The following is a 24,551-nucleotide window of genomic DNA, read 5'->3' as shown; positions in this document are numbered from 1 at the left end:
CTATGATGCTACGATTGGTGTATAACATTTCCAGTTTTACCTGACGTTGCATAAAGCTAGAAATAATGCCTGCCTCCTGAATCCAAACATTTGACTTTATGATCAACTTTGTCAATGTACCAGCTACAGTCATTTTTCATACTTGGGTCACTGTTCGGTACCTTTTTAAACAGAAGCCAACGAAACAGGGAGGGACCTATCTGAATTTGTCCAATATAAATATTGTTGCAAAACATTCGGTTTGGGCTAATGATTACACCCCTCTTTCTCTTTGCTAATGATGCCAGTGTGCGTTCAGTCTTCAGTCTGTTGCATGTAGAGTATCCTAACCTTAGGCCCTGCATTACTGAATGTGTGACATTGGAAATTCAAATTGATTAAGCTAATAAACAAAAGTGATATTGGAAAGGGCAGGATACATTTTTTCGTTTGATGTGCATATCTGTTTACTTTCATCACTATTGCCCTTTCCGTCATTGTGCTTGTTGATGTATTTTTGTTAGTCCTGAGTGTCTGGGACTGATTTGAGTGTACTCGCAGGAGACGTGGCTCAGCTGGTGTTGAGCAGTTCTGAGGGGGTGCGCCAGGTCAACACTGCCGGTATGGAGTACAGGGAGATGGCTGCTCACTTACTGGGACCAGGGCCAATTGCTGCCCTGACTGCAAACCGCACTGTCTACTGGGCAAGGCCAGGACAAGGCTCCATCTACAGGTACACATCTCAGAGAGTTAAACACTTTCTGAATCTGGCCCTTGTTAATATCAATATGAATGTTGACCACAGTTCTTTTGCACTGTGACATGGTACTAGATGTTAGTTCGCATACATTTGATTTGTACTGCGTGCCCTTTAGGATCTCCATGGATGGGAAGCCCCTGGAGCCTGTCCTGCTGTTGAAAGGCCATGGTGCTGTCCTGGGTCTGGCTGTGGACTGGATCCATGAGCTTCTCTACTGGACCAACGCTGATACTCACTCCATCGATGTGGCCCGTCTGGACATCTCTGCACAACGGCTCCTGATAGGAGGGTTGGCCATGCCCACTGGAGTGGCTGTGGAACCCTTGTTGGGGTAGGCTGGATTGGAAGTTCTCAATATTAGTCGTGGAGACCTATTGTATGCACCGAGGCCATTGTGCTTTAATTAAAAATATTTTAAAAACTCAATGTGAGCGTTGGACTAGTAACCGGAAGGTTGCGAGTTCAAACCCCCGAGCTGACAAGGTACATATCTGTTGTTCTGCCCCTGAACAGGCAGTTAACCCACTGTTCCCAGGCCGTCATTGAAAATAAGAATGTGTTCTTAACTGACTTGCCTGGTTAAATAAAGGTAAAATAAAAAAATGAAAATTAAAACTACATAATCAAATTCTAAATATTAGATATATATATTTGTTTTTACTATGAAGAAATATATGTTTTTTTAAGATGTGTTCTAAATTTCAATAAGGGTTTTCAATCTCAAACATGGCCTCCTATTTAAAAAATTATAATAAAAAATGAAATCTTATCAGTTCACTGTACCCAAAATGTAAATGAGTAGGCCTTTGTAATTTGCACTCAGTCTCCAGCTTGCACAGAGTTTCATAGGGTTTAGATCAACACTAATTTAGATGGTTCAAAGTCTGTCTTGAATGCCCCCAGTAGAGATGTGGATGTCAAAGCCGGATCCAATGTAGTCATGGAGAGCTCCTGTTTCCCCAGGTTCTTGTTCTGGGCAGAAGGTGGCAGCTCCCCCAGGATCGAGCGTGCTGGCCTGGATGGAGAAGGCAGGCTGCCACTAATCACCTCAGCCATATGGAACCCAGTCGCCATTTCTCTGGGTATGTTTGGCTGTTCTTCTATACATGTGTATTACACCAAACTGGTTTTATATTTCTTGGAGTGTAAGTGTTTTTTAATTTTTTTATTTCACCTTTATTTAACCAGGTAGGCTAGTTGAGAACAGGTTCTCATTTACAACTGTGACCTGGCCAAGATAAAGCATAGCAGTGTGAACAGACAACAACACAGAGTTACACATGGAGTAAACAATAAACAAGTCAATAACACAGTAGAAAAAAGGGGGAAAAAGAGTCTATATACATTGTGTGCAAAAGGCATGAGGTAGGCGAATAATTACAATTTAGCAGATTAACACTGGAGGGATAAATGATCAGATGGTCATGTGCAGGTAGAGATACTGGTGTGCAAAAGAGCATAAAAGTAAATAAATAAAAACAGTATGTGGATGAGGTAGGTAAATTGGGTGGGTTATTTACCGATGGACTATGTACAGCTGCAGCGATCAGTTAGCTGCTCAGATAGCAGATGTTTAAAGTAAGTGAGGGAAATAGAAGTCTCCAACTTCAGTGATTTTTGCAATTCGTTCCAGTCACAGGCAGCAGAGAACTGGAAGGAAAGGCTGCCAAATAAGGTGTTTGCTTTAGGGATGATCAGTGAGATACACCTGCTGGAGCGCGTGCTACGGGTGGGTGTTGCCATCGTGACCTGTGAACTGAGATAAGGCGGAGCTTTACCTAGCATGGACTTGTAGATGACCTGGAGCCAGTGGCTCTGGCACCAAATATGTTGCGAGGGCCAGCCGACTAGAGCATACAGGTCGCAGTGGTGGGTGGTATAAGGTGTTTTAGTAACACAACGGATGGCACTGTGATAAACTGCATCCAGTTTGCTGAGTAGAGTATTGGAAGCTATTTTGTAGATGACATCGCCGAAGTCGAGGATCGGTAGGATAGTCAGTTTTACTAGGGTAAGTTTGGCGACGTGAGTGAAGGAGGCTTTGTTGCGAAATAGAAAGCCGACTCGAGATTTGATTTTAGATTGGAGATGTTTGATATGAGTCTGGAAGGAGAGTTTACAGTCTAGCCAGACACCTAGGTACTTATAGATGTCCACATATTCTAGGTCGGAACCATCCAGGGTGGTGATGCTAGTCGGGCATGCGGGTGCAGGCAGCGAATGGTTGAAAAGCATGCATTTGGTTTTACTAGCGTTTAAGAGCAGTTGGAGGCCACGGAAGGAGTGTTGTATGGCATTGAAGCTCGTTTGGAGGTTAGATAGCACAGTGTCCAAGGAAGGGCCAGAAGTATACAGAATGGTGTTGTCTGCGTAGAAGTGGATCAGGGAATCGCCCGCAGCAAGAGCAACATCATTGATATAATAATAATAATAATAATAATAGAGAAAAGAGTCGTCCCGAGAATTGAACCCTGTGGCACCCCCATAGAGACTGCCAGAGGACCGGACAACATGCCCTCCGATTTGACACACTGAACTCTGTCTGCAAAATAGTTGGTGAACCAGGCAAGGCAGTCATTAGAAAAACCGAGGCTACTGAGTCTGCCGATAAGAATATGGTGATTGACAGTCGAAAGCCTTGGCCACGTCGATGAAGACGGCTGCACAGTACTGTCTTTTATCGATGGCGGTTATGATATCGTTTAGTACCTTGAGCGTGGCTGAGGTGCACCCGTGACCAGCTCAGAAACCAGATTGCACAGAGGAGAAGGTACAGTGGGATTCGAGATGGTCAGTGATCTGTTTGTTGACTTGGCTTTCGAAGACCTTAGATAGGCAGGGCAGGATGGATATAGATCTGTAACAGTTTGATTTGGATTTATGGATTTATCGGTGGTGACTGTTACCTAGCCTCAGTACAGTGAGCAGCTAGGAGGAGGTGCTCTTGTTCTCCATGGACTTTACAGTGTCCCAGAACTTTTTGGAGTTAGAGCTACAGGATGCAAATTTCTGCTTGAAAAAGCTGGCCTTTGCTTTCCTGACTGACTGCGTGTATTGGTTCCTGACTTCCCTGAACAGTTTCATATCGCGGGGACTATTCGATGCTATTGCAGTCCACCACAGGATGTTTTTGTGCTGGTCGAGGGCAGTCAGGTCTGGAGTGAACCAAGGGCTATATCTGTTCTTAGTTCTGCATTTTTTGAAGGACCATGCTTATCTAAGATGGTGAGGAAGTTACTTTTAAAGAATGACCAGGCATCCTCAACTGACGGGATAATGTCAATATCCTTCCAGGATACCCGGGCCAGGTCGATTAGAAAGGCCTGCTCGCAGAAGTGTTTTAGGGAGCTTTTGACTGTTATGAGGGGTGGTCGTTTGACCGCGGACCCGTAGCTGATACAGGCAATGAGGTAGTGATCGCTGAGATCCTGATTGAAGACAGCAGAAGTGTATTTGGAGAGCCAGTTGGTCAGGATAACGTCTATGATGGTGCCCATGTTTACAGATTTAGGGTTGTACCTGGTGGGTTCCTTAATGATTTGGGTGAGATTGAGGGCATCTAGCTTAGATTGTAGGACTACCGGGGTGTTAAGCATATCCCAGTTTAGGTCACCTAACAGAACAAACTCTGAAGCTAGATGGGGGGCGATCAATTCACAGATGGTGTCCAGGGCACAGCTGGGAGCTGAGGGGGGTCGGTGGCAGGCGGCAACAGTGAGAGACTTATTTCTGGAAAGATTCATTTTTAAAATTAGAAGTTCGAACTGTTTGGGTATGGAAAGTATGACATTACTTTACAGGCTATCTCTGCAGTAGACTGCAACTCCTCCCTCTTTGGCAGTTCTATCGTGACGGAAAATATTATAGTTGGGTATGGAAATCTCAGAATTTTTGGTTGGCTTTCCTAAGCCAGGATTCAGACACAGCAAGGACATCAGGGTTGGCAGAGTGTGCTAAAGCAGTGAGTAAAACAAACTTAGGGAGGAGGCTTCTGATGTTGACATGTATGAAACCAAGGCTTTTTCGATCACAGAAGTCAACAAATGAGGGTGCCTGGGGACATGCAGTTGTGAGCTAGCTGTGAGCTAACTGCAAGCTACCTAGCTAGCTGTGAAGATCAGAAGTAGTGGTCCAGGGTATTACGGCAGGAATCCGGCGTTGTTGTGTAGAGACAGTCCAATACTGGTAGACTAGCGAGTATTATCCAGGCTAAAAACAGGGCTGGTATCTGTGCAGAAGGTAAAAGCCGCTAGCAGTGGCTAACAATGACTAAATAGCTTGCAGCTAATTAGCTGGTTAGCTTCTGGAGGTTCTTGAATGTGTTCTAAAATGAAAAATAATAGCGATTCCGCATCACATTGGGTGAGGCAGGTTACCGGAAGGTATAATCGAATTAAAAATCGAAAAGAGATTTGAAAATAAAATTGAAATATATATTACAAAAAATACGAAAAATACAAAAGTACACGAGAGGAAAAAACACGTTTTCACTGCTACGCCATCTTTGGCTTACTAGTTGGCCAAATGTAGTTTTATTTTTGGATTTACAACGACTCTAGGTTATTTTCATAACCCAGGTTATCTGTAATTATGAGTGAGATATCTCACAGTGGGATTCATAAGAATCTATCAAAATTTGAAGAACCAAACACACATCTGTCGGAGACAAACAAGTCCAGTGGCGAATGAGGTGAGCTCCTCCCCTCATAAGGAGCCACTCCCCTGCCCTCTGGTCATTCTCGAGCATGCCTCTTATTCCTTGCTCCCTTGCAAACAGGGGATATCTCACTCATAATATCAGAGAACCTGGGTTACGAAAGTATAAGCTCCGTCAATCCATTAGGGATGGAAAAAGACCATACAGACTCAAAATTGAATTGATGTTCGACAGCTGACTCGCGACGCAGGTTGCAAAGGACTATAAACTATCACAGACTACAAATGCAAATCCAGCATTATATTTGCATATCACCAGGACATTACCCGAAGCGGTGCCTGAGGAAGACCGCAGCATCTTCAAGGGCCCCACACACCCCAGCCACGAGTTGTTCTCTCCCTTACGGTCGGTTAGACGTATCGGAGCATGAGGTCTGATACCAACAGGCTCAGAGACAGTTTCTATCTAAAATCCATCAGACTGTTGAACACTTGAACTGGACTGACCACCTGCTCTGATTCACCACACCTGAACACACATGCACTCACGCACACACCCACCCAGATATACATACACACACACACCGCAGGTGTCTGACTGACATGTGGTCAACTGTAGCCTATATTCAGTGCTTGACTTGGGCAGGAGCTTACCAGAGCTGAGTACGACACCTTAAATGTTATGCTGCTTGAGTTCCTGCACCTCTTATAGAATATTAGCTGAAATGTTTTTTTGGAGCTCCTGCACCTAAATATAAACAGTACCGCCACCTATTTCCAGTCCAAGTCGAACACTGCCTATATTCCACATTGTTTATTTTTTTTGGCGCTGTTGCGTTTGATGTAAACACCATGGCAATTATGCACTCCAATAGTTATTATATGCCACATGCATCAATCCACTATAGGCCTATCTAACAATGCATGATCATCTAGCCCAGGGTTTTCCAAACTCAGTCCTGGGGACCTCAAGGGGTGCACCGTTTGGTTGCTGCACTAGCACTACACAGCTGATTCAAATAATCAAAGCTTGATTTCCTCATTCCTCATGAAGCTGGTTGAGAGAATATGCCAAGAGTGTGCAAAGCTGTCATCAAGGCAAAGGGTGGCAACTTTGAAGAATCTAAAATATGTTTTGATTTGTTTAACACTTTTTTGGTTACTACATGATTCCAAAATAGTACAAATAAATAAAAACCATTGAATGAGTAGATGTGTCTAAACCTTTGACTGGTAGGGTATATATTCCGTATTCTGATCTGGACATCCAAATTTTCTTAATTTCTTAAAAATTTCTGGATTATGTGCGTATTGCTAGGTATTATTACTGCACTGTTGGAGCTAGAAACACCAGCATTTTACTTCACCTGTGATAATATCTGCAAATATGTGTACGTGACTAAAAAACTTTCATTTGATTTGATTTTAATTTGTCTATGATCAACCCCTGATAACTGGGACGTGAAAAACACAAGGCAGGGGCAGAAATATGTTGTTATTTATTCCCGCATTTACACGTATGTCGAAAAGTTGAACGTTGCCATTGACAGTCCATGTTAATTTAAGACTGCTCCATAGGTACTTAGTTACGCGTTAGGTGACTCGGTGAGAGTCTACATATCAGTAGCTTCGTTAAGCTCAATTTAGTCCCCTTTTCACTAGGGCTGTGAATTTCCAGGGACCTCACGATACGATATTATTATGATACTTAAGTGCCGATATGATGTGTATTGCGATTCTCACAATTCTATATGGATTGCGATTCTATACTGTTATTTTATTGCGATTCCATTGTCCAAACATATTTCTCACTATATGTCTGCTACAGAGGGACAAGAGAGCCATGAGAAAACGAGTTTGATCAGACATGGAAGTAAGTGCTGAAAAGAAATTGGCTCCCTATTTAAAACGAAGATGGAAAATAAGCTATTAACACTTCCTCTTTGCCTATGTAGAACCATTCTTTATCAGACAGCATATAACTTCTGTTAGTAATAATTCTATGCCAAATGTATGCATTATTTAGTCATTATTGATACAAATTCTTCAACACCTCCCCTTGTAGGGAGGTGCCAATGACACAGAGTTGGTCGCACTTGCACAAAGCTCTCGTTCTATTCAAGTAGATGTGTAACGCGTGTCCTGGACATAGACGGTGGATATGCTCTTCCTCCGTAGACGTGAAGGACGCTGGGTGGAAAGCCACAAGCATCAAGACGAGACAATTGTAATTGTCGCTGACCTTAGGCATGAAGGTGGAGGGACCAAGGAAACCTTGGAAAAACCTGGGGCAAACTGTAGGCTCGAATGGTGAATTGACAGTGTGTGGAGCTCAGGCGACCAGTAAAGCTTCTTTAAGGAGAGATCCTTCATCTCCATGCTTTCCAGCGGCTTGAAATGCTGCTGTGAAATAGCCTCAAGCACAATAGACAGATCCCAAGACGGAGCTAAAGGCTTGGAAACTTGACGTAAGCGACACGCTCCCTTCATGAAACGACACAAGGACTTTTTCCCCACTGTGTTATTGTCGAAGCCTATATGACGGAGCTAGATAGACCTTAACAGTGGAGAAATCCTTTCCTCTGTCCAAAAAGGTCAAGCAAAAACCATAAAACCTTGTTTTTTGTCACACCACTTGTTTCCATACAGTGAGCATGTAGAAGGGGCCCTGGCACTCTGGATAGTCTCTGACTCTGAGAGGCAGGCCTGTTGGATCCAGATTTAACCTCTCACGAGCTGGGCCCTGGTGTCAGGGTGAGGGTGGAAAATCTCTTGGTTCGTTTGGGTCAGAAGATCTCTGCGTAACAGCAATTGCCAAAGCTCGCCGTAAAGCAGGGGTGTGATCTCCGCAAACCAGGGCTTCCATGGTCATCGAGGGGCTACCAAGATGTAGGGATGAGCCGTGTGTAGTGAGAGTAGGTGTGTTCTTCACAGAATAACGCTGTGTAAGTGTAGAGAGCAAGGGCCACCCTTGGGCTTGATGTATGCTATCACAGTCGTCTGGGCAATTCAGGAGGGTCAGTCACCACCTTCCTCGTTCACACCACCCTTAGGGGAGTGCTATCAACGAAGATCAAGGGGTTCTTCCAGTGACGCAGAGCCGAGAGACATGTTGAGGTCACCCTTATCTTTCGATTGAGGTGAGGTCGTATACAAAGTCTTTGGGCAGACACCCAATGTTGGAGGTCACTCATTCTCAGTAGATTAAGGGATACTACTGAACCCAGCACTCAGAGACCGGCTTGAATAAGTTAAGTAGCCAATAAGCAGAGGGTAGTGGTTTCTTGCATCAAACAACACAACAACATTTTCAATGTCAAGCCCCGCATGTTTTCTTTTCAAAAGTCTCATGGAATGTAGGCCTACATTTAACACCACACACTGGCTGCTACTCTAGACTGAATGATAGAACAGCTATGTCCATGTTAAAATGTTATGGAATGCATTTTCTCCATTGTTTTTGATGGTAAGCCACTCTGGTAGGTCTAGATTAGGATCAAATAGCCACAGTAGCGAAAGTTTAAAACTGTTACTCAAAGCGGGTACAGCCTCAGTTTTGCACAGAATTTTCACAGCATTCAAGTTTGCACTCTGAAGACCAGAAATGTTCTCAGTCCTGAATTGTTTTTGAGGGAGCATTGCTCTTGGGCTAGGAGCTTAGCTAGGTAGCACAATGCTAGCCAGTGGAAGCTAGCCAAGTCTCAGTAGCTAGCCGTGTGACACTAGCCATAACAGAAGACAAAGGGTAGAAAAAGTGTGAAAAACTTTCCTTTCAGTATATTACCCGAAATATTTACATTTACATTACATTTAAGTCATTTAGCAGACGCTCTTATCCAGAGCAACTTACAAATTGGTGCATTCACCTTATGACATCCAGTGGAACAGTCACTTTACAATAGTGCATCTAAATCTTAAAGGGGAGGGGGGGAGTGAGAGGGATTACTTATCCTAGGTATTCCTTAAAGAGGTGGGGTTTCAGGTGTCTCCGGAAGGTGGTGATTGACTCCGCTGTCCTGGAGTCGTGAGGGAGTTTGTTCCACCATTGGGGGGCCAGAGCAGCGAACAGTTTTGACTGGGCTGAGCGGGAGCTGTACTTCCTCAGTGGTAGGGAGGCGAGCAGGCCAGAGGTGGATGAACGCAGTGCCCTTGTTTGGGTGTAGGGCCTGATCAGAGCCTGGAGGTACTGAGGTGCCGTTCCCCTCACAGCTCCGTAGGCAAGCACCATGGTCTTGTAGCGGATGCGAGCTTCAACTGGAAGCCAGTGGAGAGAACGGAGGAGCGGGGTGACGTGAGAGAACTTGGGAATGTTGAACACCAGACGGGCTGCGGCGTTCTGGATGAGTTGAAGGGGTTTAATGGCACAGGCAGGGAGCCCAGCCAACAGCGAGTTGCAGTAATCCAGACGGGAGATGACAAGTGCCTGGATTAGGACCTGCGCCGCTTCCTGTGTGAGGCAGGGTCGTACTCTGCGGATGTTGTAGAGCATGAACCTACAGGAACGGGCCACCGCCTTGATGTTGGTTGAGAACGACAGGGTGTTGTCCAGGATCACGCCAAGGTTCTTAGCGCTCTGGGAGGAGGACACAATGGAGTTGTCAACCGTGATGGCGAGATCATGGAACGGGCAGTCCTTCCCCGGGAGGAAGAGCAGCTCCGTCTTGCCGAGGTTCAGCTTGAGGTGGTGATCCGTCATCCACACTGATATGTCTGCCAGACATGCAGAGATGCGATTCGCCACCTGGTCATCAGAAGGGGGAAAGGAGAAGATTAATTGTGTGTCGTCTGCATAGCAATGATAGGAGAGACCATGTGAGGTTATGACAGAGCCAAGTGACTTGGTGTATAGCGAGAATAGGAGAGGGCCTAGAACAGAGCCCTGGGGGACACCAGTGGTGAGAGCGCGTGGTGAGGAGACAGATTCTCGCCACGCCACCTGGTAGGAGCGACCTGTCAGGTAGGACGCAATCCAAGCGTGGGCCGCGCCGGAGATGCCCAACTCGGAGAGGGTGGAGAGGAGGATCTGATGGTTCACAGTATCGAAGGCAGCCGATAGATCTAGAAGGATGAGAGCAGAGGAGAGAGAGTTAGCTTTAGCAGTGCGGAGCGCCTCCGTGATACAGAGGAGAGCAGTCTCAGTTGAATGACTAGTCTTGAAACCTGACTGATTTGGATCAGAGAAGGAGAGCTCTAAATCCTGCTCTCGGCTGCGTAACCTAAGTGGCAAACCTGTGAACCCTTAAGCAGGAAACAGGAATCACGTCTTGCTGTGGAGACCTTGTGTCCTTAAAATGAGGCTAGAGGCTCGACCTTTCTGTCTTCCGAGAGACGTCTGATTGGTTCTTTGAGCTCATAGAGATTTTGGTGAATCCCGCTGTGAGATATCGAAACAAGTCATTGAAAGAAAGTAATTGAACTGTTTTTGATTTACAAAACACCGATGTAATTGATAAGATAGATAGTACCACTAAAAGGTCAGAGTTGAATAGCGTGTGTTTTTCCTACAGACATGCCTCGACGGCTCCTGTACTGGGTTGACTCAGGGATGCGCACCATCTCGAGGGTCGGGTTCGACGGGCAGCACCGCAAGACCGTGGTGGAGTCCAATGGATACCTGGACAGGCCCTTCGGATTGGCAGTGTTTGAGGTATGGACATCCAAATGACACTAAGGTCTTATTCTGGAGACCTTCCCCTGTTTCCTTTCCTTTAGTCTTTGAAAACTCATGATCACAGATCTGGAAAGACTGAAGTGGGGGGAAATAGTACAAATGTGGCTTACACCACAAGGGCATACTACAATAGAGCATGTTTCTGGTTTAGAATCCAGCCCTGTAAAGTTAGAAACACAAAGGTTTGATAGAAGCATACACTCTGCTGCGCCCTGTTCCCTCACTTCTCTCTTCTCTCTATATGTTTACTACAGCTAACAGGACACGTGTATATTGCTGAGAAGCACAGTGGCAGCCTCTTTAGTCATTCTGCCCAATATCGGCTCGGTGCCCAAAGTACAATGTTTGGGATGCAAATCCTAGTGTAATTTAATCATTGTGACTGATTGCATTGTTGAGTGTGTGCCAGACCTATTGTTTGGAACAGGTTCACTAAGCTTCACCCAGTATATGCTCCCAGGTGGCACAGTGGTATAGGGTGCTGCATTTTTAAATATATTTTTTAACCTTTATTTAACTAGGCATGTCAGTTAAGAACAAATTCTTATTTACAATGATGGCCTAGGAACAGTGGGTTAACTGCCTGTTCAGGGGCAGAACGACAGATTTGTACCATGTCAGCTCGGGGGTTTAGGGTTAGGGTTAGCTCGGGGGTTTGAACTTGCAACCTTCCGGTTACTTCCAACGCTCTAACCACTAGGCTACCCTGCCGCCCCAGTGTTAGAGGCATCACTACATTCCCTGGTTCAAATCCAGGCTGTATCACATCTGACCATGATTGAGAGTCCCATAGGGCGCCGCACAATTGGCCCAGCGTTGTCCGAGTTTGGACGCAATGCAAAAACACATTTTTTAAATATACAATATTTGGTATTCAAATCCTAGTTTGTGTCATTGAACTAATATTGCATTGTTGATTCTATTCTCTGGAACAAGTTCACCAAGTCTTCACAGAAGACTGAAGTGGGGGGAAATGGTACACCTTACATACTCGCCATTATTATGAAATGGCATCCAGGGCAGACGGTTTCTGGTTTGGATTCCAGCCCTCATTAATTATTCCATTGTTTCATACACTCTAAAGTGTGGTATTCTGAATGTCGCCATATGTTCACTACTCTCTCACGTCTCTCAGGGACATGTATACTGGAGTGAACAGGACACCCACTCCATATGTAGTGCTGACAAGCACAATGGCAGCCTCTTTAGAGTCATCCTGCCCAATATCGCTTCCCCTGGCGGCTTGGTTCTCATTCACCCGGTTCTTCAACCAAAAGGTATGCATCTGTCAGCCCATCGAGTAAAGGTTGATAACTATGCTCAAGAGACAAAGGTTTGGATTCAACCTTAGTTTGTGTCAATTAGTCTAATGTTATCTTACTGATGTTCCCAGGCCCTGCTGTGTGTGGAAATAACAGCGGAGTTTGTCTATATGAGTGTGTGCCAGACCTTTTCTCTGGAACAAGCTCCTCTCCCAGCTTCACCTGCATTCCTCCAAAAGGGAGTAGCGGTGATGATGACGATGATGATGGTGAGTATGTGAAAGTGGAATGAATTGTGGTTATTACACAGTAGGGATTCATATTTTCTCTAAAATCTCAAAATATTTCTTCCCGGGAAAATGGCAAGCCCTTCCCAGGCATCCCGAGATTCCCTTTCAAACTGGAAATGCTATTTAAAAGCATATAATACCAGTAAAAAAAATCTGACATAATTATACCACTGTAAGTTGAGAATATACACAGGAATCTAAGTGTTTTTTTGTTGCAAAGTCACCACGCTATTTCATTGATGTAGCCTAGTTTTAAGGGCTCCTGAGTGGCGCAGCGGTCTAAGGCACTGCATCTTAGTGGTTGAGGCATCACTACAGACACCCTGGTTTGATTCCAGGCTGTATCACAACCGGCCGTGATTGGGAGTCCCACAGAGCGGCGCACAATTGGCCCAGCGTCGTCTGGGTTTGGCCGGTGTAGGCCGTCATTGTAAATAAGAATTTGTTCGGAAAATATTATCAGTTGAATTACAGCCTGGAAATGAACTTGTATTTAGCCTACTATTGACTGTCAGCCAGCGAGAGGGCCCTTTGCTCTTCCATTGCACCTGGCTATCAGTTGAATTTGGGAAGGTTGTGGCTGATTTTTACCATATGATAACCCAGTTATTGTGGCGATTTTGCCAGAGGGTACACACTGTATCCAATGCTGCGCTAAACAAACCGATAAGCAAATATGGGCTATAGCACCATGAGATTCAGCACCATGGATAGTGCTGTTGTTGATCAATTCCCTGTGAGTCAAACATTTTGGCCAAGGGATCTGTGGAATAACTTTAAACACAATGTCATATTATCCATCTACAATGTATGTTGTTAACCCTGGGAAAAATGGGCCTGAGAGGCTCACAGGGATATTGGTATCCACAGTACTTCACTAATTATACATTTTTTGACTCCAATACTTATTTTATTCCTCAAAAATATATATATCACAGGAGGTTGGAAGCACTTCGTGGTAATGGCTGGAGCGGAATGGTATCAAACACCATTCAATTTTCTCCGTTCCAGCCATTATTATGAGCCGTCTTCCCCTCAGCAGACTCCACTGATATGTACTGTGCATTCGGAAGGTATTCAGACCCCTTGAATGTTTCCACATTTTGTTACGTTACAGCCTTATTCTAAAATGGATTAAATGTTTTTTCCCCCTCAACACACACAATAACCCATAATGACAAAGCAAAAACAGGTTTTTAGAAATGTTTCCAAATGTATAAAAAATGTTTGCAAATGTATAGAAAATTCTAAACATAATATTGCATTTACATAAGTATTCAGACCCTTTACTCAGTACTTTGTTGAAGCACCCTTGGCAGCGATTACATCCTCGATTCTTCTTGGGTACGACGCTACAAGCTTTGCACACCTGTATTTTGGGAGTTTCTCCCATTCTTCTCTGCAGATCCTCTCAAGCTCTGTCAGGTTGGATGGGGAGCGGAGCGTCGCTGCTCAGCTATTTTCAGGTCTCTCCAGAGATGTTTGATCGGGTTCAAATCCGGACTCTAGCTGGGTACTCAGACATTTAAAGACTTGTCCCGAAGCCACGCCTGCCTTCTCTTGGCTGTGTGCTTAGGGTTGTTGTCCTGTTGGAAGGTGAGCCTTCACCCCAGTCTTGAGTTCTTGAGTGCTCTGGAGCTGGTTTTCATCAAGGATCTCTCTGCACTTTGCTCTGTCAGCTTTTCCTTCGGTCCTGACTAATCTCCCAGTGAAAAACATCCTCACAGCATGATGCTGCCACCACCATGCTTCACCATAGGGATGGTGCCAGGTTTCCTCCAGACGTGACAATCTTGGTTTCATCAGACCAGAGAATCTTGTTTCTCATGGTCTTGAGAGTCTTTAGGTGCCTTTTGGCAAACTCAAAGCAGGGCTCCCATCTGGCCACTCTACCATAAAGGCCTGATTGGTGGAGTGCTGCTGAGATGGTTGTCCTTCTGGAAGGTTCATCTTCTCCCTTGATTGCTCAGTTTTGTCGGGCGGCCAGCTCTAGGAAGAATCTTGGTGGTTCCAAACTTCTTCCATTTAAGAATGATGGAGGCCACTTTGTTCTTGGGGAATGTTCTTGCTGCAGAAATGTTTTGGTATCCTTCCCCAGATCTGTGCCTCAACACAATCCTGTGTCAGAGCTCTAGGGAAAATTCCTTCGACCTCATGTTTTTTTTTTTTTTCTCAACTCTGGGACCTTCTATAGACAGGCGTGTGTGCCTTTTCTAAATAATGTCCAATCTATTGAATTTACCACAGGTGGACTCCAATCAAGTTGTAGAAACATCTCAAGGAATATCAATTGAAACAGGATGCACCTGAACTCAATTTCGTGTCTCATAGCAAATGGTTTGAATACTTATGTAAATAAGGTATCTGTTTTCCTAAAAACCTGTTTTCGCTTTGTCATTGTGGGGTATTGTGTCTAGATTGAGAAATGTTTTATTCAATCCGTTTTAGAATAAGGCTGTAACGTAACAAAATGGAAAAAATCAAGGGGTCTGAATACTTTCCAAATGCACTGTAATTTAAGCTTTAATAGTGCAAAGATTTCTCTCTGCCTCATGGCAAAATGTGTATAATTGCTGGATATTGGCTTTAAAGCTGCAGCAACAAAAACATTTCTCTGTCCCATGACGAAATTAATTGCAGGAAATTAGCTTGCATACTGCAGTCTTTTCTTTGATGGCAATATATGGGCCTTTAAAATTTTATTTCCCAGGGCCCATGACTTGATTTGTCCGGCCATGCACTGCCGAAGTCATAGTAAAACTCCTTTATATGCTATTTTTTTGTTGTTATCCCCTGATGAATTTGCTATCACAAAAAGGGTCCTCGGCTCCAAAAAGTTTGAGAACCCTTGCGCTCGAACACCTCAAGCACAGAGACTCACAGTCTTGTGATTCACAAAAATGTAATGATGACAAATACTTTACTCAGTTGGTCACTCCCATAGAATTCTATGGTCAGACCAACTAAGGCCAACTGAGTTTTTGATATCCCAGGCGTATGCATGCACTGTGTGCAATAGCCAGGGGACGAGGTTAAAAGATAGTCAACAATGCCAGTTATACGCCATGAAAGTGACGTTTTCTAATGGGAACTTGACTTTGTTTAGTAGCATAAATAGGGGTAGGGTTGTAGAGAATCAAAGGACCGTGAATATAATAAGAATCCTTAGGTGCTGGCTTAAGGCCGGTAGCAACCACTACAGAATGTCCGGTCAGAACAAGGAGGAGGCGCATGTCCAGGTTAAGGGAAGTTTAATGGAAGAAGATGCACACATCCCACACACCCACATCTGACCACTGATGGTTCAGATAACTGACATTAACTATGTGGTCGCACGCAAAATTAAACATCAGACATACAGGGATTCAGTCCACAGTAGAAAAAGTTCAGCAGGAGGGAAAACTGTGGAAGTGCTCATCAGGATGGGGAAAGCACGTTTTTGACCACACAGCATGCTGGGGTCATAGAATAACTGCAACTAACGTCCCGGGAATCAAGGCCACTGATAGGCTGAATGAGATGTGGTGGTAAGTATTTGGTGTAACCTTGACCAATAAGACACTAACAAACGTGTGGGTCCTCTGAATGGGAGACTAAGCTGTCCGAAAGAGTAGAAAATAAGGGGGGGGGAAATGCAAAGTAGCTTTTTAGCACAACTGGTGCGGCCAGTTGTTGCATGTACAACTTCCTGTATTACGATTGGCTCTCGTACGCAAGGTTAGCAACAATAGCAAAAACATTAACAATACAAAAGCTATTCTCATCCTTGAAAACTGATGTCTCATAACCTTTTGAAAATTGCAGTTGGTGAAACATTTTCCATTTGTTATTCTTTGTGATTACTTGATTGCGGAATTGTTATTTTCCTTTTTTAGATACAGTCGTTTCTCACACTCTTCCAGGCCCAGCGCTGTCTGATACAACCTCTGCCGGAATCCTTTCGCTCATAGGTAGGTCTTGTAGTATATTTAGCAATGAATCCATTACATTTAGATCCCTTACAGTCTGTTTATATCATGCCATCTATGGAACTGTACTGGAGAGATGATATTGCTCAGATGTAAAGAAAGATTCAAATGATTAACATTTTATGTAAATATGGATACAAGTGTCAGTACTTATGGTTTATAGAAATAGCAGCTTAGGGTTTATATGCAAAAAAAAAAAACGGTAACACTTTATTTTAAGGTACACATAATAACCACTAATTTGTAGTTTATACAAGTAGCCATTAAGGCCTTTATTATGTCTCTTTAGTCCTATAAGGTGTGCCCCTTTCTGTCCAATGTGGTCCTTTCTGGACAATATTTCTGCAAGTAAGATTAAGGCAACATTTTAGTATAGGGAACACATCTTAAAGCACTATGCCTTAGTTAGTTACACATTGAGACAGCATACTAAGAGTCTGTTTTTTGTTTAACTTGCTCTTAAAGGTCCAGCGCAGCCATTTTTATCTCAATATCAAATTATTTCTGGGTACAATGAAGTACCTTACTGTGATTGATTTAAGTTAAAATGGTCAAAAAGGGGCCTCCTGAGGGGCGCAGTGGTCTAAAGCATGGCAGTGCTTGAGGCATCACTACAGACCTGGGTTCGATCGCAGCCGACCGCGACCGAGAGACCCACGAGGATGCTCACAACTGGACCATCCCACCAAAACAGGCAAAAATTTCAGGCCATCTTTTCAAACAGCTCTTACACTAAACGGGCATTATCATAAATTCACAATTTGACAGTATTATTCCAAACTCCATGTGGAGATGTATGTAAAACACAGGAAAATCATGTTTTTGACTGCACTGGGCCTTTAAATTCTGTGTCTTTTATTATGACTAACAATTGGGTTATTAAGGATTGGCCTTTTAACATGACTTTGAATAAGAATACACTTAATTATGCCTAATATATGGCTAATAAGACATAGATATGACTTATTACCTTACACATGCTTAGAAACTGTAAAGTATGTGTACCTTTTAAAATAAAATGCAAAGCTAACCAGTCTATATTTTCTACCCAGTTGTCCTGAGTGTGCTATTGGCGGGGGTGGTGTTGTGGTGGTGGAGGGAGGAGTGCAGGCCCTCCAGGACACTCGACCTCCAAGACTTCTCCCTGAAGGAGTCCCAGGACCCCCTCATCCAGGCACCAGCCAGAGGCATGGAGGTTTGTCCTGTCAAGGTAAGCCCCGCCAATGAACAAGACGAGTCTGTGGGATTCCTAGGTAAAACAGATAATAGATCTCAATAAGAATGAAAGATAAATTAATTCCTTTATAAAGTTGGATTTCCTTTTAATAAGTAAAGGATGAATTCCTTTAATGTAATTGAGTGTGTTTACATGGAAACAAATAATTTGATATTAATTGATTATGCCGGTTATGGCATTAGTCATGTAAACACTTTCATGGGAATCGGTGTAAGCATACAGCGATTAAAACACCTGGTTTTCTGAGCAATCTTTCTAATTATTAGGACATGTAAAAGCCTTAATCAGAGTTACAGCGGTGTATTTGATCTGCACATGTGCAAGCACGAGCAGCGTGAGTTTCCTCCTTTTGCGCGAGTGAGTTCAGAAAAACTGAAAGTATGCATCTTAGAGTTTTCACATACAAACGTTATATGTCCAAACTAAGAATCAAATATGCCTCACAAAAATAACATGGTCTGTGTGGTGGAACGTTTATTTTGATTGGCCATTTTCTGCATTTATCAAAGTCCCATCAGGTAGCCTGATTTCAGACTTGTCCATGTAAACAGGATTGTGAGGGAAATCATTCTTCTTGCAAAGCATGTAAACGTTTAAATCAAACTATTATATGAATCGGACTATTCACAATAATTGACTCCAAGGACCCTGGTGTCTTATACCGTGCCTCACCTGACCGACTGCCCTCTGTCAAAATGCTTAAGTGGCACAAATTTCACTGTAAGGTTGTATTCGGCGCACGTGACAAATAAACTTTGATTTGGTGAATGTGATCGCTATGCTTATTAAACTGCCGTCTTCTCCTCAGGACACTTTGCTTAAGCTGGACTTGGACCATTACTGAGTGTCTTAAGTCACGTGTAAGAGTCACCGGTGTCCAGCTGTGCTCCCACCCCTCCCAGTGCCAGCAGTCCCTGGAGTCTCATCAGGTTATCTGGCCAAAGGGAGTGAGAAGAAGAGAGGAGGCGTCTTACAGCACTTCCCCTTGATGACCAGTGGTCCTCCCAGGGCCTCATTCAACCTCAATGTTGATTTCATTTGAGTTGTGGCTCATTTAAAGCCTGGATCAAGTCCACCTCGGTTTCAGTGAAGGCTAAAAATGTACTTAAACAATTGACTTGAAAATTACTTGAGCAACTTGTACAAGATTTTCTGTGAGGATTTGCGTTTTCTAACTTGACTGGAGTTTATTTGGAATTGACCCCAGCCTTGGGGGTCCTGGAGCATATCAGTGATTAGCTACAGATGTCCAGCCTATGAGATACTGTACCTCTCATGCATACACTTGAATTGTGACAAGATCTGAATGTTTTTTTGCAATCGGTTGGCTAGTCTATACGTTCAAACTAATCCCCATACTTCGTCAGGGCATGGACTCTACAAGGTGTCAAAAGCATTTCACAGTGATGCTGGCCCATGTTGACACCAATGCTTCCCACAGTTGTTGCAAGTTGGCTGGATATCATTTGGGTGATGGACAATTCTTGATACACACTGGAAACTGTTGTGTGAAAAACCCAGCAGCGTTGCAGTTCTTGACACTCAAATCGGCGCGCCTTGCACCTACTACCATACTCCGTTCAAAGGGACCTAAGTATTTTGTCTTTCCCTTTCATCCTCTGAATGGCACACATACACAATCCATGTCTCAAGACTTGAAAATGATTCTTTAACCTGTCTCCTCATTCATCTTCACGGATTGAAGTAGATTTAACAAGTGACATCAATAAGGGATCAGTCTATGGCATGGAAAGAGCAGGTGCTCCCAATGTTTTGCACACTCAGTGTATATGTTTATATGCAGTGCATTCAGGAAGTATTCAGACCCCTTGACTTTCTCCACATTTTGTTACGTTACAGCCTTATTCTAAAATTGATTATTATATATTTTTTTTACATCAATCTACACACAATACCACATAATGACAAAGCAAAAACAGGTTTTTAGATATTTTTGCAAATGTATATATAAAAAATCTGAAATATCACAATTATATAAGTATTCAGACTGTTTACTCAGTAATATCTCAAGGATATTCAATGGAAACAGGATGCACTTGAGCTCGAGTCTCATAGCAAAGGGTCTGAATACTTGTGTAAATAAGGTACTTCAGTTTTTTTATTTAGTAATCCATTTGCAAAAACTTTTTTAAACCTGGGGTATTGTGTGTAGATTGTGGATGTTTTCTTTCTTTAATGAATTTTAGAATAAGGCTGTAACTTAACAAAATGTGGGAAAAGTCAAGGGGTCTGAATACTTTCTGAATGCACTGTACATTGATTCACACACACGATTAATCACTCTCCATTTGTTACAGTATTATGCAAAACTATGAACCAGGCTAACAGTTTGCGGAGTGTAGAATGTCTTGTCATTGATTCATCACATAATATCAGTATATTTCAAGAGACATGGGTTTTACGTTCTGCTCCAAGTTACATGCACTCTCCTCTTATCTGGTGTTCTGGAATCAACTGTAGTTGAGATGTGTTTTACTGTAACGTGGCCTAAGGGTCTACGGTGGCTCTGACGTTGAAGTACAGCACTCAGTCAATGCTGTAATCGAGTCATTCACACTGATCTGCCTGGTTTAGATCAGTTGCTATGTCTTCCTTGACAATGTTATGCCTTTTTGTTTGATTAATGTAAATTATTTGCTGTCCTTTTAAATAGTTTATTATTAGGCTTTTTGTTATTTGAGGTGTCAGGCAAAACATGTCATTGCCACAATAAAAAGCACAGTATGTCTGAAATCTATTTTGCTGATTTTAAATTCTATAAATATAGTTTTAAATCCGTGGAACCTTAAAACTACGGAAGAGTATTAGGTCCAAGTGAAGAGAAAAAAATAATAAAACGGTGATGGTGGTAATTAGAATTGTTTTAATGTACGCATAGTACCTTCTCTTGAAACACTTCGAGAGTAAAGTCTGAATGGATTGCTGAGAATAAAGACTAAATTACATTTCGTGAATAAAGTGGCAATATTTCGATAAAGCTGCACACGCTCGCTCGCGCGCACACACACGGTATCCTCAAAGCAATACCATTCTAATGGCTATAGTGGGTGGGTTGGTTTAAGCCCCATCTGATACAGCAATTCTACGGTCCATTATTATGATTTATCAGCTCCAGCCACTACTAGTAGCCTCTAAGGTGAGCAAGTGGTAGCTTAAATTAGCGTTGTAGTTGGTTAAAATAGTTTTGGGATAATTTATGCTTCCTTCATTCCTCCCATCCTTGAAGACATGACCGATAGTGAAATGAGATTTTACGCTACGCTACCAACCATGTCAGATCAATGGTTATTTCTTTATTATTTCCTATGATAATTGATCTTATAGACCTATATTTAGATCGATTATTATTTTACCAAAAAAAGGGAGAATCCATCCATGAATATATTCACACAGTGCTTTTTAAGACGAGCTGCTTTGCACATGCAGGAGAGGTCCTTGCTTTGCCTCTCCTAACATAGACACGTTTGCATAAAATAGCGGTTTCATTCCGCCCGCAGCCGTTGTTGGATAGGCCTATACTTTCACTTGCCCACTGTAATGTACTATTAGCCTACAGGTTAGGGTACTCTATCTAGTGGTCCGCTATAGGTTTATAATGGCCTTCAAAATATCAGTGTTGCAGCGAATTTGGAGAGCAGCTGGACATGGGACACATACTGTACACACGCATAGTCCCCGGTCTCCAGGATCCCAAGATAATTTGTTTCATTGGGCGCTCAAGTAGGCTACTAGCCTATAGTCGTTAGAAGGATCGTTGCTACTCTTAATAAAGCACCATGGCTTCCTGAGTGGGGCGTCACTACAGACCCGGGTTCGATCCCAGGCCGGGCGCATACACGCTGAACGGAGGACATTGGTGCGGCTGGCTTCCGGGTGAAGTAGGCAGTGTATCAAGATGCAGTTCCGGCTTGGTGGGGTCGTGCTTCGGAGGACGCATGGCTCTCGACCTTCGCCTCTCCGAAGTCCGTACTGGAGTTGCAGCGATGGGACAAGACTGTAACTACCAATTGGGGAGAAAAAGGAGTAAATAAAGCACCATGGATAAACTCGTTGCCACATTCTTTGTTCCCCCCTATTCTGAACTTCCCTTATGTCACACTTTCACTTACATGTAGATTTTTTCAGCATTAATATTTCTATTAAGACCTATTTTAAATATTGATGAATAGATTCAATTAATAGATTAAAAAAATACACTTTTCCTTTTTGCTAAATTAATTTATTACTGATAGAATACACTGGGCAGTTATGACAGCTGGCCCAGTAGCACGGTATGTTGTCACACAATATGGGGCAAGTTGTCACAATGTTATCTGTGCTGTTAGTAAAAACAGTTGAAGCATTATGCATCACTTGATACTATTTGAAGGAAGAATGTTCTCAATAAATGCTAACTACATGATTGCAAGTATATCTTATTTCACTGCTTATTGGAGATAATTGCACTTTATTGTGGTAAATCCTTATAAATGAACTGAACACAATACATTACAATGTCAATGTGTCTTATGCTTAAGGTGCCACACAGATGTGCAAGATCTGGAACAAACCGCCTACGAAGCTGGGCACAGTGTGCAGTTTGACTAGTGATATTGATATTCCCTAGGGCTGCTACTGTCGTGGACGACTCCGAGTTAAAGTAAATGAAGCAATTTTTATTAACGCGCGTAGAGGTTCAAACTCAATACAAGCCTGATGATACTCAAAAAGGGAGGTTCCCTTTCAGTCCTTTTATACTGCTACACAAACAAGTCATAGAAACATGGTTGGTTCCCTGTATGTGACTGATTTATACCACACAAGGCTTATTACCTTAACTGAGATATTGTATCACTCCTAGTTCCCAGAGCAATGTTCTGGGCGTACTGCCAAATTTGTGCAGTCAACCGACAAGAAAATGTCCATCAAACTACTGATATTCCCTAGGGTTGTTCAGCATTCAAAATGACTTGTAGATCAATGAAAAATATAAACGCAACATGCAACATTTTAGAGGATTTTACTGAGTTACAGTTCATATAAGGAAATCAGTCAATTGAAAGAAATTCGTTAGGCCCTAATCTATGGATTTCACATGACTGGGTATATTTTTGTATTTTAAATGTATCCATTATTTTACCAGGTAAGTTGACTGAGAACACGTTCTCATTTACAGCAACGACCTGTGGAATAGTTACAGGGGAGAGGAGGGGGATGAATGAGCCAATTGCAAATATAGATATGCATCTGTTGGTAGGGCTAATCTTAGCAGTTTAGTAGGGCTAATATAAGCGGGCTAGTTGTCTAGAAACCTTGCATGCTGATGTGTAATAATACATTCTTAAAGTATTTGCTTGTAAATTGACAGAAAATGTAATTGAAACCAGTAGTTAAGAGTGCAAACGATTTGGTTTCATTTGAAGATATACATTTAAAGGGATTTCTGTTGGCGTTTACATGATAGGGAATATGCTGGCTTGCCAGGTGCTCCATATGATGTCAAACCCTGCAAAGAAAAATGTTTTTCCAGGCATGACTTTTGACATTTTTCAAGGAACATAAATGGAACCTGGAAGAAAACCGGTTAATAATGTTATTTTACGTTCCAGGCATTGTTTCTAGTCCCACAACAAAATGTAACAAAGTGCCTATACAAAGCCCTCACTCTGTCACTCAGAAACATATTCCAGTCTGACTGCAAGCTTAAAATATTTGCTTGTACGTGTCTAGGGCAAGCATTATTTAGAAGATGTCTGTCATAAGATGCCCAGGGCACAAAGTCTCCTCCTCAAACCTCTCTAGCTCTCTCCCCAGCCGTAAAAGTGCAGTCACATCTTGCGCCATAGGCTGCACCTGTCTGTCCAACACGCATGTAAACTACTAGCATGCCTGCTCTATCCTCACTGATTGGTGAAGTAATTTAATGGGCTAAATGTAAAACAAGTTTGATTTCACAGGTTAAAAAGGGAACAGAAAGGAATGATATTAACCCGTCGTTTTTTGGGGTTCAAACTTTATTTTTCTGATCGTAACAGTGGAACGACTCAAACGAAAATAGTGGCTCTGTTCTTAACAAAACGGTTGGAAAATATTTTGGGTTGTAACCCTTGGTTTTAATAAATAAGGAATGTAATAAAAGTGAGGTAACTTTGTATCAGGACTTTTGATGTGTTCACCGATACTAATGCGAATCCATATGTTTCATGTGGTAACGTTTGTTACCTACCCATTAAGTAGGTTGCTGATAACGCAAAATCAGGTCCAGTAGAGTGGTTTAAGGTGGTAGGGATTACTGAATGATTCGGTTACTGAATGATTGTCAGTGGCACCAATGACTCTTAACTGTCTATGGCTGCATTCTGCCCCTCACTTGCCACAAACTGAAACTCAACTACAGTGTTCCCAGTTAAAATTGAATTTGAAGAGGTTTATTATATGACTGTACCATTTCCATAATTCAAGTCTGAATAAAAAAATCTCTGCCATTGACTGAGGAAGATGAAAGTTAACTGGTTCAGGATGTGGAAAATTGTCACGAGATGAGACAACAATGCAGTGAGTGAGAGATATGGGATCTGACTGTGGCCCTGCTCAGACACAACTCCTAGCGCCTACACAAGGCACTGGAATCTGACTGTGGCCCTGTTCAGACACAAACTCTTGTCCCTATACTAGGCACTGGCCGTGTCCAAAACCTGGCTTGCTTACTACTTACTTCAATGGCATAC

General features: G+C 42.8%; 1 protein-coding gene across 1 annotated transcript in view; it reads left to right on the top strand.

Annotated features, from left to right (window-relative positions):
- The window catches only part of LOC123997252 (low-density lipoprotein receptor-related protein 8-like), a 39,056-nt gene extending 19,501 nt beyond the window's left edge, over positions 1 to 19,555 (top strand). The window contains exons 7-15 of the mRNA XM_046301416.1: positions 541 to 712; positions 855 to 1,070; positions 1,703 to 1,821; positions 10,903 to 11,042; positions 12,202 to 12,343; positions 12,460 to 12,597; positions 16,494 to 16,568; positions 17,639 to 17,796; positions 18,632 to 19,555. Of these exons, the coding sequence (XP_046157372.1) occupies positions 541 to 712; positions 855 to 1,070; positions 1,703 to 1,821; positions 10,903 to 11,042; positions 12,202 to 12,343; positions 12,460 to 12,597; positions 16,494 to 16,568; positions 17,639 to 17,796; positions 18,632 to 18,667 (1,196 nt within the window). The 3' untranslated portion in view covers positions 18,668 to 19,555. The remainder of the gene's footprint in view (positions 1 to 540; positions 713 to 854; positions 1,071 to 1,702; positions 1,822 to 10,902; positions 11,043 to 12,201; positions 12,344 to 12,459; positions 12,598 to 16,493; positions 16,569 to 17,638; positions 17,797 to 18,631) is intronic.
- Positions 19,556 to 24,551: the final 4,996 nt, after the last annotated feature.

Source organism: Oncorhynchus gorbuscha, linkage group LG15, assembly GCF_021184085.1.
Source record: "Oncorhynchus gorbuscha isolate QuinsamMale2020 ecotype Even-year linkage group LG15, OgorEven_v1.0, whole genome shotgun sequence".
Taxonomy (NCBI): domain Eukaryota; kingdom Metazoa; phylum Chordata; class Actinopteri; order Salmoniformes; family Salmonidae; genus Oncorhynchus; species Oncorhynchus gorbuscha.
Note: the sequence above shows the minus strand (reverse complement) of the source record. Positions and strands in the feature narration are given on the sequence as shown.